Raw genomic sequence first — 14,177 nt, forward strand, 5'->3', positions numbered from 1 at the left:
GGACCCACAGTCCATGTTCTTCCATTTACTTTTGAGGGGCGGGGGTTCCCATGCAGAGCCAAAGAAGCTGCTAAAGAGAGAACACATCCCGAGCCTTTTCACTCTGTCCACTTATGAGCACAGCCTTTGCATTCATGAACGTTCTTCAAGTGACCTTTGCTTTTGAAAGTGCCAATTTGAACAGTCACCTCCGGGGTTCCCTCCTTGGTTACCCTTCCTAAGCCATCTCAAAGTCACAGCCAGCTAAAGCCAGCTCTTTTTCCACAGCTGAACAAAAGTGCCTTCAGAGTGCATCTACATGCTGGTCCAGGAAGATGCGAAAAAAAATTAAATGAACTGATGTGTTATCAGCTGTCTTTACTGGCTCACCTGCAGCCTCAGTTAATACACAAACTATAGATATTTTTCAGCCTACTAAAAGCTAACCTGGGGCACATTAAAATTTCTAAACGTTTATTTGAGCAAACATCAATTCGGATTCGGCAGCATCAAACCCAAAGTGGTTGGGGCCTCCACCCACAGGAGAGGGAGAAGTGTTTATAGAGAAGATGAGGAAGCAAAGCAGGGACATGATTTGATTAGCTGAGAAAAGCAGGGACATGATTTGATTAGCTGAGCAAAGCAGGGACATAATTTGATTGACTACAGCTCCAGTAGCTTTATTTGAGAACTGGCTGTTTGTGACTGGTTGTAAGTTTCACTCTCAGAGTCAAGTGCATTGACTCCAGTTTAGATTTTGGTTTGCTTACTAGGCTTCAAGGCTACCCCAGTGCTACCCAGTGTGATGACCCCCTTATTTAATTACTGTAATGATTTGTATTTACATTGTGCCTCCTTTCCTCTCTTGCGCCTGCCTGTTTCTTTCTTTGCTACAATAGTGATTGAATGGCACAGAGTAGGTGAGGTCTGAGACGGGGCATTTGGGTGCTTGGGGCTACATCTTAGTTGTGTTTGTAGGCAGGGTTTCTGGTCGGGAGCCACGTTATATACTTCCTTTTTAAAAAGAGTCAGTAAGTATTTTCGAGTAATACTTTTATTGGCACATGGCACACAAATGTAAATGAAACATGTGCCAATAAAACTATAGACACTGACAGGTGAATTTCAGGTACTTTTCATGGGTCATGAAATAAAATTCTTCTTTTGACTTTTTTCCCAACCATTTAAAATGTAAAAACCATTCTTACCTCGCAGGTTGTACAAAAACTGGTGGTAAGCTGGGTTTGGTCTGCTTTGAGCGGTAGTTTACCAACGCCCGCTTTAGATGAAAGAGGCGAAAGCACCCTGTAATTCTGTGTTGTTTTTCGGTGCCTAAATCACTGATGGAGGACTGGCAGGAAGAGGGAAGGATATGGGAAGGCTGGGAAACGCAGCCCACTGGGGGGGACTCAGTAATGGCACTCAAAGACCCTTACCAAGGTGGTCTCTAAGGCTGTATCAGAGACCATCACGTTTATGTTTTCAGCGGCCTCTTCTTAGAGCTACTGCTCCTGCCCAACTCCCATCTGCCTGTCCCACCTGGACATGGGGGTAGTCTTGGCAGCTGGCAGGCCCCTTATAGGTCTAAGGGGTCCCCAGACAACCTCAAAGCTGAAGAAAAGCCTGGCTCGCCTGGGACTCCTTGCTCTCTGGAAGGTGTCCAGCATCTGTCTGCCCATCCCCCAGCTCCATGGTGATTCGCGACCTCACCCTGCGCAGTGCCGCCAGCTTCGGCTCCTTCCACCTGATCCGCCTGCTGTATGACGAGTATATGTTCTACCTGGTGGAGCACCGCGTCGCCGAGGCAACTGGAGAGACGCCCATTGCTGTGATGGGAGAGGTGAGCCACCCGTCCCCCTGCCCCCACCACAAGGACCTTGGGAGGGTGTCGGCGGGGGGGGGGGGGGGCATGGGGCAGCCTGCAGGGATGAGAGTGAGGAACTGGGCTTGACACAGTGGACAGTGGACCCCCAAAGAGTAAGCATTTTGCACGGGGCTTAGGGCGGGAGCCCACAGACCGAGATGCAGATCCTGGGTCCTCTGCCACTGTGACCCTAGGCATGTGTTCCTGCCTCTGAAATGAGGCCTCAAACACCCTGCCCCGTGGGGGATTTTATTGTGGTAAAATACATATAACATAAAATTTACCATTTTAACCATTCTGAAGTGAACAATTCAGTGGCATTTAGTATATTTGCAGTGTTGTGCAACGACTACCTGTATCTAATTCCAGAATATTCCATCACCCCAAAGAGAAACCTTGTCTTCAACAATCATTCCCCATCCCCTACCCCACTCCCTGGCAACCACGAATCCTCTTCATGTCTCTGTGGACGTGCCTGGTCTGGACATTTCACATAAAATGAATCACTATGTGACCTTGTATGTCCGGCTTCTCTCACCGAGCACCGTGTGTTCAAGGTCCATCCATGTTGTGGCGAGTGTCAGCGCCTCCCTTCTTTTCCTGGCTGAGTGACACCCCAGTGTGTGGAGGGACCACATTTTGTTTATTCACTCATCCATTGATGAGTATTTGGGTTGTTTCCACCTTTTGGCTGTTGTGAATCATGCTGCGGTGACATTTGTGTACCAGTTTTTGTTTGAACACCTGTTTTCAATTATTTTGGGTATCTCCCCAGGAGCGGAATTACTGGGCCACGTGGGGTTGTTTTGAGGAAAAAATGAGTTGATGCTTATATAGCTTTTGGTACATAATAAGCCCCTGATAAATGCTAACTACTCCTTGTCATTATTCAGAGGCCACAGCCCGTGTACCCTTGCTGGTCTGAGCAAGTCAGCACCCCCTCAACCCTCCAGCAGCTCACAGATACAGCCCAGAAAGTGTCCGAGGGGACACAGCATCCAAGCCATGTCTCATATCAGAACCTCTCACTTACAAAGCAAAAGCCCGTTTTAACTGGGTGGACATTGCTAGCGTTCACCAGGACCCACTCTGCGAAGGCCCCTGACTCGGCTTCTCTCTTTCAGTTCAACGATCTCGCCTCCCTGTCACTGACGCTGCTGGACAAAGGTGGGTGTGGCCGGGGCTTTCCCATGAGCCTCCCAGGGGCTGTTGTTCCTGCCCTGGGCCTAGTGGAAAGTGGGGCAACTCCTGGGCAGGTTGAGAGCCTCAGGAGCTGGCATCAAGATGGCGGGTGACACCTGGGTGGCAGCAGGTGGCCCAGTAGTGCCTCTGCAGGACTGGCTCCTCCTGCTCACATGTGGCCCCTCCTGATCCTGGGCTCCCCCCTGCCCCCCCCCCCCCCCCCCGCCCCGCAGCAGCAGGGCCACAGCCAGCAATGGGGTAGGAAGGGGGATTTGCAGGGGTGTGGGGCAGGCAGGGCAGAGGGCCTCCACCCCCAGCCCATTCCCTGCCCCACAGGTTGGGAGGATGAAGTACCAAGGGGGAACCTTCCAGGCATGTGGCCCAGGCAATGGGCGCTGGTCAGTAAGAACCAGGGAGAACGAGGTTAACCCAGCCCGGAGCCCAGGCCTGTTCATGCTTGGGCACCTCTCTGAGGACGTGTTTCTCTTTCCCTCCGTCCTGTGGACCCCCAACCCCCTTATCCCCACCACTGACCCCGCAGATGACATCAGTGAAGACCGGGGCAGTGAGGCCAATGTGGACGCCCGCAGCCTTGGCGAACCCCTGGTGAAGCGCGAGCGCAGTGACCCGAACCACCCCCTGCAGGGCATCTAGGGGGCGCCCTTCCCCAGGCCCCGCCCAGCCCCCTGAGGCTCCACCGCGATCGTGCCTCCTCCGTGAAGTGACCTTGCCTCTGACTCCTGCCGTCGGAGGCCCAGCACGCCCTGGAAGGTCACGCTGTTCCTCCGGAAGAGAAAACTTGTTCGCCGCGCCACAGGCCACGCCCGGTTCCGAGTGCCCGGGTTCTTTTCGTCCTGACTGTCCTCGTCCTCCCGTCTGCTGCACTGGGACCTTCCATGGAGTCCACTCGTCCCGCCAGGAGCTGGAAGGACGTGCGGGGTGGGTCGGCACTTGGGCACTAGGCTTCTCCTCCATTCAGCTTGGTCCAGTTTTCACCGTGATGTTTAAAATTCAGGCGGAGGCGGAAAAGGAAGGGTGTGGGCAGCTGCTGGGCAGTCCCGAGCTGGCCTCGTCCACGGAGCTTCCGCCCTGCTGCCCCTGTGGTGGGAAGGGACACTGTGCACCCCGTGGCCCCTGGGAGACAGCCCGTCCGCACCTCCTGCCCTGCCCCGCGCTGAGGCAGAGAGGCCGCCCCCACAAGGGCCCCAGCTCCAGATGCCAAAGGTCCCCAGAGTGTGGGCAGGCAGCCCACGGCCCGACATGGCTCATGAAACAAGTCACAGAAACTGGCCCACTCGTGTCTTTTAAGAGTCAACACCAGACATCAGCAACGGGAAGGACTGTGGTCCTAATCCAAGGTCACAGCCAACATGAAGCCAAACAGCTGGGTCTGGAACGTGTCCTGAGGGGGCCGGGAGGGCGGTCAGCGTTTCAGCAGTGCCTTCAGAGGGCAGCCACCCACCAAGCTGCACAAACAGCTGTTCCTGCAGCCAGCTCCACAGAATCTTCCAGAACACCTGCCTTGCAATTGGTGTTTCTGAGGCAGTGTAACCCCGGGCAGGTCCCATCTTGAACTGCTCAAAGTCGAGAGTCTTCTCTGGGGGCAAACATCCCAAGGACTGGCACAAGCCTGAACTTCAAACTCCAGATCTGTGGCCATCATAACACGTTGCACTTGGTTAGTTTAACTCCATGCGAGACTTCTGTCCCCAAAACAACTGCAAAGAAGAAAGACAAACCTCTGGTCTAGGAAGCGCCATCTTAGAAATGCAATAGTTTCTCTTTTTGGAAATATGTTTATACCAATAGTTTCGTGCTCCAATTGTTATTAGAACGTTTCTTATGAATGTGTATATTGCAGTATATTCGGTCCCCAATGTTTTTTTCTCGTTCACACAGGTGATGGAAAGTCATGTGGCCTTTAAAAACCTTACTTCCCGTCAAGCAGGAGTGCTGTACAGGCCTCTGCCCTCGCCAGGTGTGCAGGGGCGGCTGGGGGGAGGACCAGAAGGAGACGCACTGATTCTAGAAACCAGAAGTCCATGGTGATCAGTGTCTGTCTGGTCTTAGAGTTCAAGACTTAGATGAAATCAGACGGAAAGAATGTCTTTAAATACCCATCTCCTCCACGGGGAGGCATTGACGTTCTTGGATTGTAATGGCCTGTCTTTGCTTCCACATGTGGTAACCAGTACCAGCTGGGTTCTGCCTTACGCTCTGTCTGGTCCTTTGCAGGATTCCATGAGGAGGACTACAAATGACAGTAAAGACACGAGCCTTCCAAGCCTGTTCTCATTTTTCATTGCAGTAAACACATTTAATGTACCCATTTGGGGGTCACAGTCCACACTCCAGCCTCCACACCCCCCCACAGTGGCTCTGCAGGATGTGGCCCCCCTTTCCCAGCCTGGCCCCCAGCACTGTCCTCCCAACTCTCTGTGGAGACTCCCAGAAGGAGCAGGTTCTTCAAGCTTCATTTAGCAAGGCTAGCCCTGGGCCAAAAGTGGCAAGAAACGGTTATCAGCCCGGGATGGTCAAGGCCATTTGTAAATAGACTAGGCTCATTCAGACATGACAGAATGAAGCCACGCTCCAACGCTGATGCAACCCACCAGTTCTTGGGTTTATTCTGTAGGGCTGTGGGGCCAAACTCCAGAGTCCCCTAAAGAGCAGGGCTTGAGTTTGTTCCAAAATCGCCAATCCCTGAGCCCCATCTGCGAGAGCCTGCCTCGTGGGATTGTAGGAGCCAGGAATCCATATTGCTGTGACCACCCCCTTCTAGGGGACTGACACAGACTCATAGGACTTTGAAGAAACCCTGCCGGGGAGAGCAATGCAGTTCCTGGTCAGCCCCACCTAAAAGCTGCTTCTTGCTGCCAGGCCGTTGCCCCACGTGGCCCCAGGGATGCTCGGCCTCAGCCCCAGCATAGGCCCCTCTGTCCTAGGAAGAGGCCCTGGGACCCCCAGGTGACACTAAAATCACCTCACTTCCTTGGGCTGGGCAATGCAGGGCCTGTGCTTGGCTTAATGCTCTGCTGTCACCATCTTGAAATTTTCATTTTCCACTGGCCCCACAAATTCTGTGGCCGCTCCTGGGGAACTCCCTTCCCTTCCGGGCCTGACTCTGTATTGACTCCCTGCCAGGCTCTCCGAACTCAGACTCTGCCACCCTCTGGTGGTTCACATGTCAGTCCCCTGCAGCCCCTGAGCAGCACCAGCCCTTGCTCTGAACAGCAGCCCCCCGCAGCCCTCCCCCTCAGAGAGCCAGGCCTGTGTCAGGGAGGCAGGCTCCTGGAGGACACAGCCAGGCCCTGCCCATGGGGCCTGAGTGGCTGGTGAGGGAGTGAGCAGGGCAATATCTATGTGATTACTGTCGCAGGAGCCAGAGAGGAGATGAGGAGGGGAGCCTGCTGAAGGCCCACGGGCCGTCAAGTCCCTCAGTGGGGCCACAGGGTAACCCCCAGGGCACAGGCACCGCACAACAGGGCGCAGTCCCACCAAGAGCCTCTGGGAGTTTCTGCCTAATCACAGGAGCTCCACGATAGACATTTTGGTCCCATCTCTTCTTTTTTGATGATCTTCCAAGATAGATGTCACTTCCATTGTACACACGGAAAAATTGAAGCTGCTGGCTGGAATGCAGACGTGATGGCTGGAGCACCAACAGCCATCCTCGACTTCGAGGTGGATGTCATATAATAAGGATGGTGAAGTAATGAGACAGAAGTCTGGGTCCCTGCTGATATTACAGTCCTATCGGCCCCCTGTCAGAGTTCAGTAAGGCACAGTTAGGGAGGGGGGAGGCGATATGCAAGGGGACCTATAGATGTTCCTGCCTCCACAGACTCTGGAAGCAAAATACGAGGTGTACACACACACACACACACCAGCTGCAGACGTAACTCTCGTCTACCTTGCTCAAGTTCATGTTTCCCAAACCTATCACAGTGTACACTCGGCAAAAATCTAGTGAATGAGTGAGTGAATGAATGAGGAAGTCTTCTGGGAAATGGTCCGGGAAGGAGGAGAGAAAACGTGAAGGAATGAGGAAGAGCAGGCAAAGAAAATCAAACTCATTCAGGAGGCCACCACCAGAATTTTTTGATACCATCAAGCTGGACTTTAGAAAGACTGATTCTGGCAGGGTGGGTGAAGGAACCGGAAGTAAGGGGGTCAATTAGGTACTTGTTAAGATCAGGTGAGTGGGGACAGTGGGAGTGGAACTGAAGTGGTAGAGAGGTGGAGAAGGGGGGTGACAGGCCTGCTAAAGCCGTATGCCCAAAGGCAGGCCAAGAGGGTTATGAAATCATGTTGGTGGCTTATAACCAGTTTAGTTTTCTTTTTAATGGGCCAGGATAGAAATAGAAAATACCAGGAGTGTTGATGTAATAAAAATAAACATGGCTTTGTATACTCTTAATTTCAGGATACATACATATATGGTATTGGGCTGTAACGTGAAATGTAGTGAATATGCATACGTGGTGTGACAATTAAGTTCACAAACTTGTTGCAAAGATGTTGCTTACCTTTCTTTTATTATCAGAGGGATTATTCATTATGAATTTGTACCAATTGGACAAACAGTTAACCAAGTTGACTATTTGGAAGTGCTGAAAAGGCTGCATAAAAAAATTAGACGACCTGAACATTTTGCCAACAATTCATGGCTCTTGCATCACGACAATGCACCAGCTCACACGGCACTGTCTGCGAGGGAGTTTTTAGCCAGTAAACAAATAGCTGTATTGGAACACCCTCCCTACTCACCTGATCTGGCCCCCAATGACTTTCTTTACCGAAGATAAAGGAAATATTGAAAGGAAGTCATTTTGATGACATTCAGGACATCAAGGGTAATACGATGACAACACTGATGGCCATTCCAGAAAGAGTTCCAGAATTGCTTTGAAGGGTGGACTAGGCGCTGGCATCGGTGCATAGCTTCCCAAGGGGAGTACTTCGAAGGTGACTGTAGTGATATTCAGCAGTGAGGTATATGGCACTTTGTCCAGGTGAGTTCACGAACTTAATTGTCAGACCCCATATGTATCAAACAACATAATACCAGAGAGTAGTTCTCACCCTATTTTGAGGTCATGGGTCCCTTCTAGCATCCTCTGTGAGGACCGTCTGGGGTTTTGCTATCCAGCATCCATTCCACCTTCTTTTGAAATAACCTTTCTCCCATGGTGTTAAATACCATCTCTATGTGGGTGGCTCACGTACTAAAGAAGACTGTTCCAGGTGGAGGAGACAGGTGAGCAAGGGGGCAGGAGTAGGATGGGGCTGGAGGAACAACTGAGGGCAAGACAAGGAGGGCTTCCTCGGTCCTGGAGAGGACTTGGGGTTTCATTCCTGGATTGGTGGCCTGTGAGTGAGAGGCCCATGACCTCAAAATGAATTGAGAACTTACTTTCCTCATCCCTCAAATGTCTACTGGGTGTCTCAAATGGCATTAGAACAACAGCTGGGCACCTGGAGGCACTGCTCAAACATTTGAACCTGATGGAGGCCTGAACACACAGAGGCAGGAAAAGCAGGAGGGGCCAGGGATTGATACCTGCTCTGCCCTGCCCTGCCTTGCTGGATCCATCTTTCACTCTCCTTGGATTCTGGGAGACGATCTGAGGGACTGAAAGCAATTGAAGTTTGGGCTTTCTGGGGGGGGGGGGGTGCCCCGCTGATACTGCTAATGGATTCTGCTGCCAAGACCCTCTAGAACTGCCCGGTTTCTCCTCGTTTCTCTTTGATCTTTTCAGCACCCTCTTAACTTTCCAGCAAATTCCCCCTTTGCTTACATTTGCCAGAAGTGGTTTTTGGAGTTTGCAACCAGTTTCCAAACCTTCATGGATCCTTCATGGTCACCTTCAGGATCCATGAGTTTTTGCACGCAGGTTCAGAAGGGATCCTCAAACTCCTTGAAGTCCTCCCGGGACCCACACCCCGTTTTAGAGGCGGCGCAACCGTCCCGCTGGGAGCGTGATCCTCAGCGGGGCAGACGCGGTGCAACCGACGCACGCTGCACCTCTGTTGGTGCAGGCAGCACCTACTGAACTGGTTCCCAGAGGATGCCAGACTTCAACTGATGCAGAGCCTTTTGAGTCCCCGTTAAGTGTAGTTACTGAGAAAGAATGAACTGCTTCTTCTGGAGCCAGTTTGAACTCATCCAATCCTCTGCCGCCCCCCAGTGGTCCCTGGATGATACAGCCTCTTCCTCTCGGCCCGCGGACACCGCTGGCTCCGATTTTGTCTAGAATGGAGGTGGTTTTGTTTACTAAATTGCGGCAATGCCTGGAAAGACCACCAGAAACAGAGTGGAAAAGCTAGCTTCCTCTTCCCTCTGCCTCTCCTCCTCTTTCTCAAATATCCTTGTTTGTTTATTTGTCTCGCTGCTGGCTAATAATTACAAAAGGAAAAGTAGTAACCTGGCAGACACCATCTAAAATGAAGTGAGCTCAGCTATCATCGGTAATGGCACAAAGCGACGTCACGTGCCTCCTGCTAGGGTGCACAGAGAAAAACACACCAATCGCACCTGATTCCTGCCCAACATGTAAATTTAATCAGGAGGAAACATCAAACAAACCCCAAATCGAAGGCATTATGCAAAATAACCGGGGCAGTACTCATTACTAGTATCATGGTCAAGACAAAATAAGACTGAGAAATTGAGCTCGACTAAAGGAGACTGAGAAACAACATCTAAATGCAACGGGGGATCCTGGCCTGGTTCCTGGAATAGGAAAAAAACATTAGCGATGAATGGATGAAATTTGAATAAGGGTTGTATATTAGTGAACGGTATTGCATCAGTGTGGATTTCCTGGTTTTGATCATTGCGCTGTTTACGTAAGCTGTTAATATTGGGAGAAGCTAGGTGAAGGCTATATGAAATGCTTGGTACTATTTTTGCAACTTTTTGGTATGTCTGAAATTATTTTAAACTGAAAGTGGAAAATTTTTTTAATTACAAAAAAGAGTATTTCCTCCCAATTCCATACCATATTTAACTGCTGCAAAATATGGGAGGGAAGCTGGTGAAACCGGGGAGTCAGAGGTCCCCCTCTGTGTCAGCACTGACCACCTTGGACATCCGGCTGTCAGAAACTTGGTCCTGTCAGGACTGGGGGAGGGCAGGGCAGGGAAGAGTGCTGAGCTGAGGAGGCAACCAGGACGGCTTCCCTCCATCCCCACCTGATTCTGAGCTTCCTGAGGGAAGGAACTGTATCTGATTTCATCTCTGGGTCCACCACCTGTGTGGCACAGAGCAGATACTTCACATGCTGGCTCCCTGCCCACGAGAGGAAGATGAGAACTGAATTACAGCTCTGAAGGCCCTTTTTCCTGGAGCCTGACTGCAGAAGTCATTTGCCACCTTGGCTGTGGAAAAGAAAGTTCACAGTTCTTAAAGCTCAGCTCGGGCTCAGGCGGACCTCAGACTTGTCTTCTGGTAAACCAACAAGGAAGCAGCAGGCAGCAGAGAGGCCAATGAGCCGTTTAAGGTAAACCATTTAGATCCCTCCGCTTCCCACTTGCGATCCTGGTACTAGGACAAACTCCAGACTCCTCGCTGTGGCCTACAAGACCCTGCCCACCCCTTCCTGACCGCATCTCCTCACTCTGCCCTGGCTACACTGAGCTCCTCCAGCTAACCAACCTGGTTCCTGCCCCAGGACCTTTGCACTCACTGTTCTGTCTGGAAAATTTCTCCTGCAGATCTTCTACTAAAATGTCACCACCCAAGGGAACTTCCCTGACCAGCCAATCAAAAGTGTCCCCTTTCTGTCACTGTCACACTAATGCTGTTTTCTTTGTAACACTAGTCACTATCTCAAATTACTTTGCTTACCTGGCTATTGTCAGTCTCCCCACAGCAGAATGCAAAGCTCTGGGAAGGCTGTCTTGTTCATCCTGGGCCCCAACCTGTAAAGCAGTTCCTGATGCAGAGCAGGTCTGCTCTGGATATATTGCTGCGTAACAAATACCCCCCCAAACTTAGTGGCTTATAACAGCAGCCATCATTTATTTTTCATGGTCTCTGTGGGTGAGGAAAGGGATGTACTAGGCTGGGCAGTTCTCTCGGGATTTGTGGTCTCAGCTTCCTTACGGCATGGCAGCCTCAGGACAGTTGGACTGCTTACACGACAGCTGAAGGATTTAAGAGCACGTGTTCCAGCAAAGCAGGCGGAAGTTACATCCTCTGTCCCTGTTATGACCTCACCTTGTAGGTTAGTGTCATTTCTCCAGTACTGTTATTGATTCTCCAGTTCCGTAACAAGCACAGCCTCAAAGGGAAGGGAACAGAGACCTCACCTCCTGCTGGGAAGTGAGTCAAAGAATTTGGGGCCATATTTTAAAACCACCACAGCAGGTGATCAATAAATATTTGCTTAATAAATAAATATTGACTAATTTGTTGCAGACCAGATTTAAAAAGCAAAGGAGGCCTAAGGGGCCCAATGTTGGCAGCTGCTGGCACTGTGACGAGAATTGTGAAACCAGTGGAAATTCAGTTGGCCTGCTAGCATCCCTTAATGTGCCTTGAAAAACCACAACTGGGTTATATTTAGCAAGTGATGACATGTTGCTGGGAGTTCCCCAAAATGTGGGATGACTGTGGCGTATGAAATGACTTTAGGAGACATGTAGACATGGCATTAAATGACACCAAATCACATGGATTATAGTTATCCCATTTTCAATTCTCTTTCACGCCTTCTCATCATGTCAAGGAGAAAGTTCAGTTGACTGCTAATATGCCTAAATCCCTCTCTAATACTTTTGCTAATCTCTCTTTACATCAAGGAAAAAGCAGGCTTGGGGCTCAGCACCTTGGCAGATACAGTATCTACCCAGAATTTAAAAACCTTGTTTTGTTTTCCTGTTTATTTCTACAATGATTTGTTATACATAGCTTTGTGGTTTCCTATTTTTTGTGTGTGGTTTTCTATTTTAAATGGTGACATACAGTATCTATTTAATGTAAATTTAAACCCATAAAAAGGCAAAAATATTAAGTTCATTCAAGGTCAGAGGGTTCAGATTCAGCAAAGGCCAAGGAGACTTACCCAAGAGAAGTTACATGTAATGAAATATAATGAATATAATGAAACCAAGAAGTTAGAAATGAGAAAACCTGAGTCCACGCGCTGCGGGCCACCAGATGGACTTGACGATCCCCGGGGACCTTTCCAGCATTGACCTTCTAGCTATTCCTGGAGAATTTCTAACTCAAGGTCTGTGGATTGTGCTTCTAGCCTGGTGGGAAAATCTAGGGTAGCAGAATTCGTGTGTCTATTAAATAAAGTTGAGGGGAATTTTTAAGAGTTATTAAATACACCCCCATCCCCAACAATACCAAGAAAATCAGCACTACAAACCAGGGTTCAATTTATTGTTTTATTGTCTTCTAGACTTAAGAGATAGGAGAATATCAATAAGATTTATAATAAACTATACACACAGAGACATACATACATACATACATACTGCACACACATTCTCCCTCAGAGCAGTTGTTTAACACTTACCACCCCCCCACTGATTGTACAGATCTCTACAGGACAACAATGTAGATACATGTGTCCTAGATTAGAGGTTGGCAAACTTCTATAAAGAGCCAGACAATAAAATTTTAAGTTTTGTTGGCCAGACAGAGTCTATTCAAAGGACTTAGCTTTGCTGTCGTCGCTGGAATCGGCCACACATAATACATAAATTAAGTATGGCTGTTTTCAAATAAAACTTTATGGACACTGCAATTTAAATTTCATGCGATTTTCACATGTTATGAGATATTACTCTTCTTTCTTTTCCAACAATTAAAAATACCATTCTTCGTTCACAAGCCAGATGTGTCCCATAAGCTCTAGGACCTCCTGGTTTAGATCACTCTGGAGGAGGCGTGGAACGGGGATTCAAACCTAAACGAGACATGGGACACAGTTCCAAGCAGAGGGATCAACGAAGGCCAAGATCCCGAGGCTGGAAGGACTTTGGTGTGCTCCAAGGATGGAAAGACCCATGTGGCTGAACCGCAATGAGCAAAGGGAAGCACGGGGGCAAAGCACAGCGAGGGGGCTGTGTAGCCTCGATAAGAGGTTTAGGATTGATTCTTAGCAGAAAGCTCCTTGGAGGCCTTAAGGAAAGATGTGCCCCTTCATCTAATTTTCATTTTTTAAAGATTCCTCTGCGTGCTGCTGTGTGCGGAACAGAGACTGGACCTCTGGAAGAATGAAAGGAAGGAGAGCAGGGAGAGAGGGAGCCATCCAATCTTCCCGGAGAAAGATGAGGATGGTCTGGCCTGGGGTGAAGACAGTCCAGCTGGTGAACGGGTGGATCTGGGCTGGATTGTGGAGATGGGGCAGAGTCCACAGGGTGTTCTGAGAGAGTCATAGCAGGTTGAGTCAAGAAGGAGTCCAGGGTGTCCAACATTCTCACATCCGCCTGTGGGATTGATCAGCCCATTTTACAGAAAAACTGGAGGCCCTGCTCCGCGGCAGGCGTTGTTCCCTTCAGAGCGTCAGGGTCTGGAGATCCTGGAACTCCCATTCTGGTGGCTGGGGAGAGACCCTTGCGCTGGGTCTCCCTTCCCTGTGCCCCCCGACCCCCACTGACACACACCCCTTTGGTCAGTAATGTTTAACCTCTGACCTCTGCTACCCCCCCAACCACTCCCACCTCCCCCATGTGGCCTCAAGAAAGCATTTGCCCAATGTACTTGCCCCTTAGAAGGGGAAGCTTAAGCCTGGGGTGACAGGGAGCCCCAAAACTGTCCAGCAGGCTTGCCCCTCTGGCCTCCAGGTTGCGCGTGTGGAAAGTACCCCCACCACAGACCCAGGGATTTACCTAGAAAAAGGCCTCGATCGCAGCACCCTAGATGGCTCACTCTCCCACCACGGGGATCCCCCGGTAAACAAGCAAAAAGCAGAGGCGTCAAGACCCAGTGCCCGCCGTGCACGCTCACAGAACGCTCGTTCCGTATTGCCCGCGACGCGCGGGAGGGCCACTGCGCATGCGTCCTGCCCTGTCCATACCCCCTCGATCGGCGGGAAAAGGAGGCGGGGACGGTTAGGGCGCAGGCGCGTGCTCACAGCTGGGCCAGGCCAGCCCGCGATCCGGAGCTCGACTCCGCCCCCGACTCAGCACG

The 14,177-nt window shown here is 50.4% G+C and overlaps 1 protein-coding gene across 10 annotated transcripts in view; it reads left to right on the forward strand.

Moving 5' to 3' along the window:
* Positions 1–7,213, forward strand: part of RFX2 (regulatory factor X2) — a 93,578-nt gene extending 86,365 nt beyond the window's left edge. For all 10 annotated transcript variants that reach the window (XM_033134989.1, XM_033134990.1, XM_033134988.1 and 7 more), the window contains 3 exons: positions 1,666–1,819; positions 2,968–3,010; positions 3,567–7,213. In XM_033134989.1, coding sequence (XP_032990880.1) covers positions 1,666–1,819; positions 2,968–3,010; positions 3,567–3,679 — 310 coding nt within the window. In that variant the 3' untranslated portion in view covers positions 3,680–7,213. The remainder of the gene's footprint in view (positions 1–1,665; positions 1,820–2,967; positions 3,011–3,566) is intronic.
* The last annotated feature ends 6,964 nt before the right edge of the window (positions 7,214–14,177 follow it).

The sequence above is a fragment of the Rhinolophus ferrumequinum genome, chromosome 18 (genome assembly GCF_004115265.2).
Source record: "Rhinolophus ferrumequinum isolate MPI-CBG mRhiFer1 chromosome 18, mRhiFer1_v1.p, whole genome shotgun sequence".
In the NCBI taxonomy this organism is placed as follows: Eukaryota; Metazoa; Chordata; class Mammalia; order Chiroptera; family Rhinolophidae; genus Rhinolophus; species Rhinolophus ferrumequinum.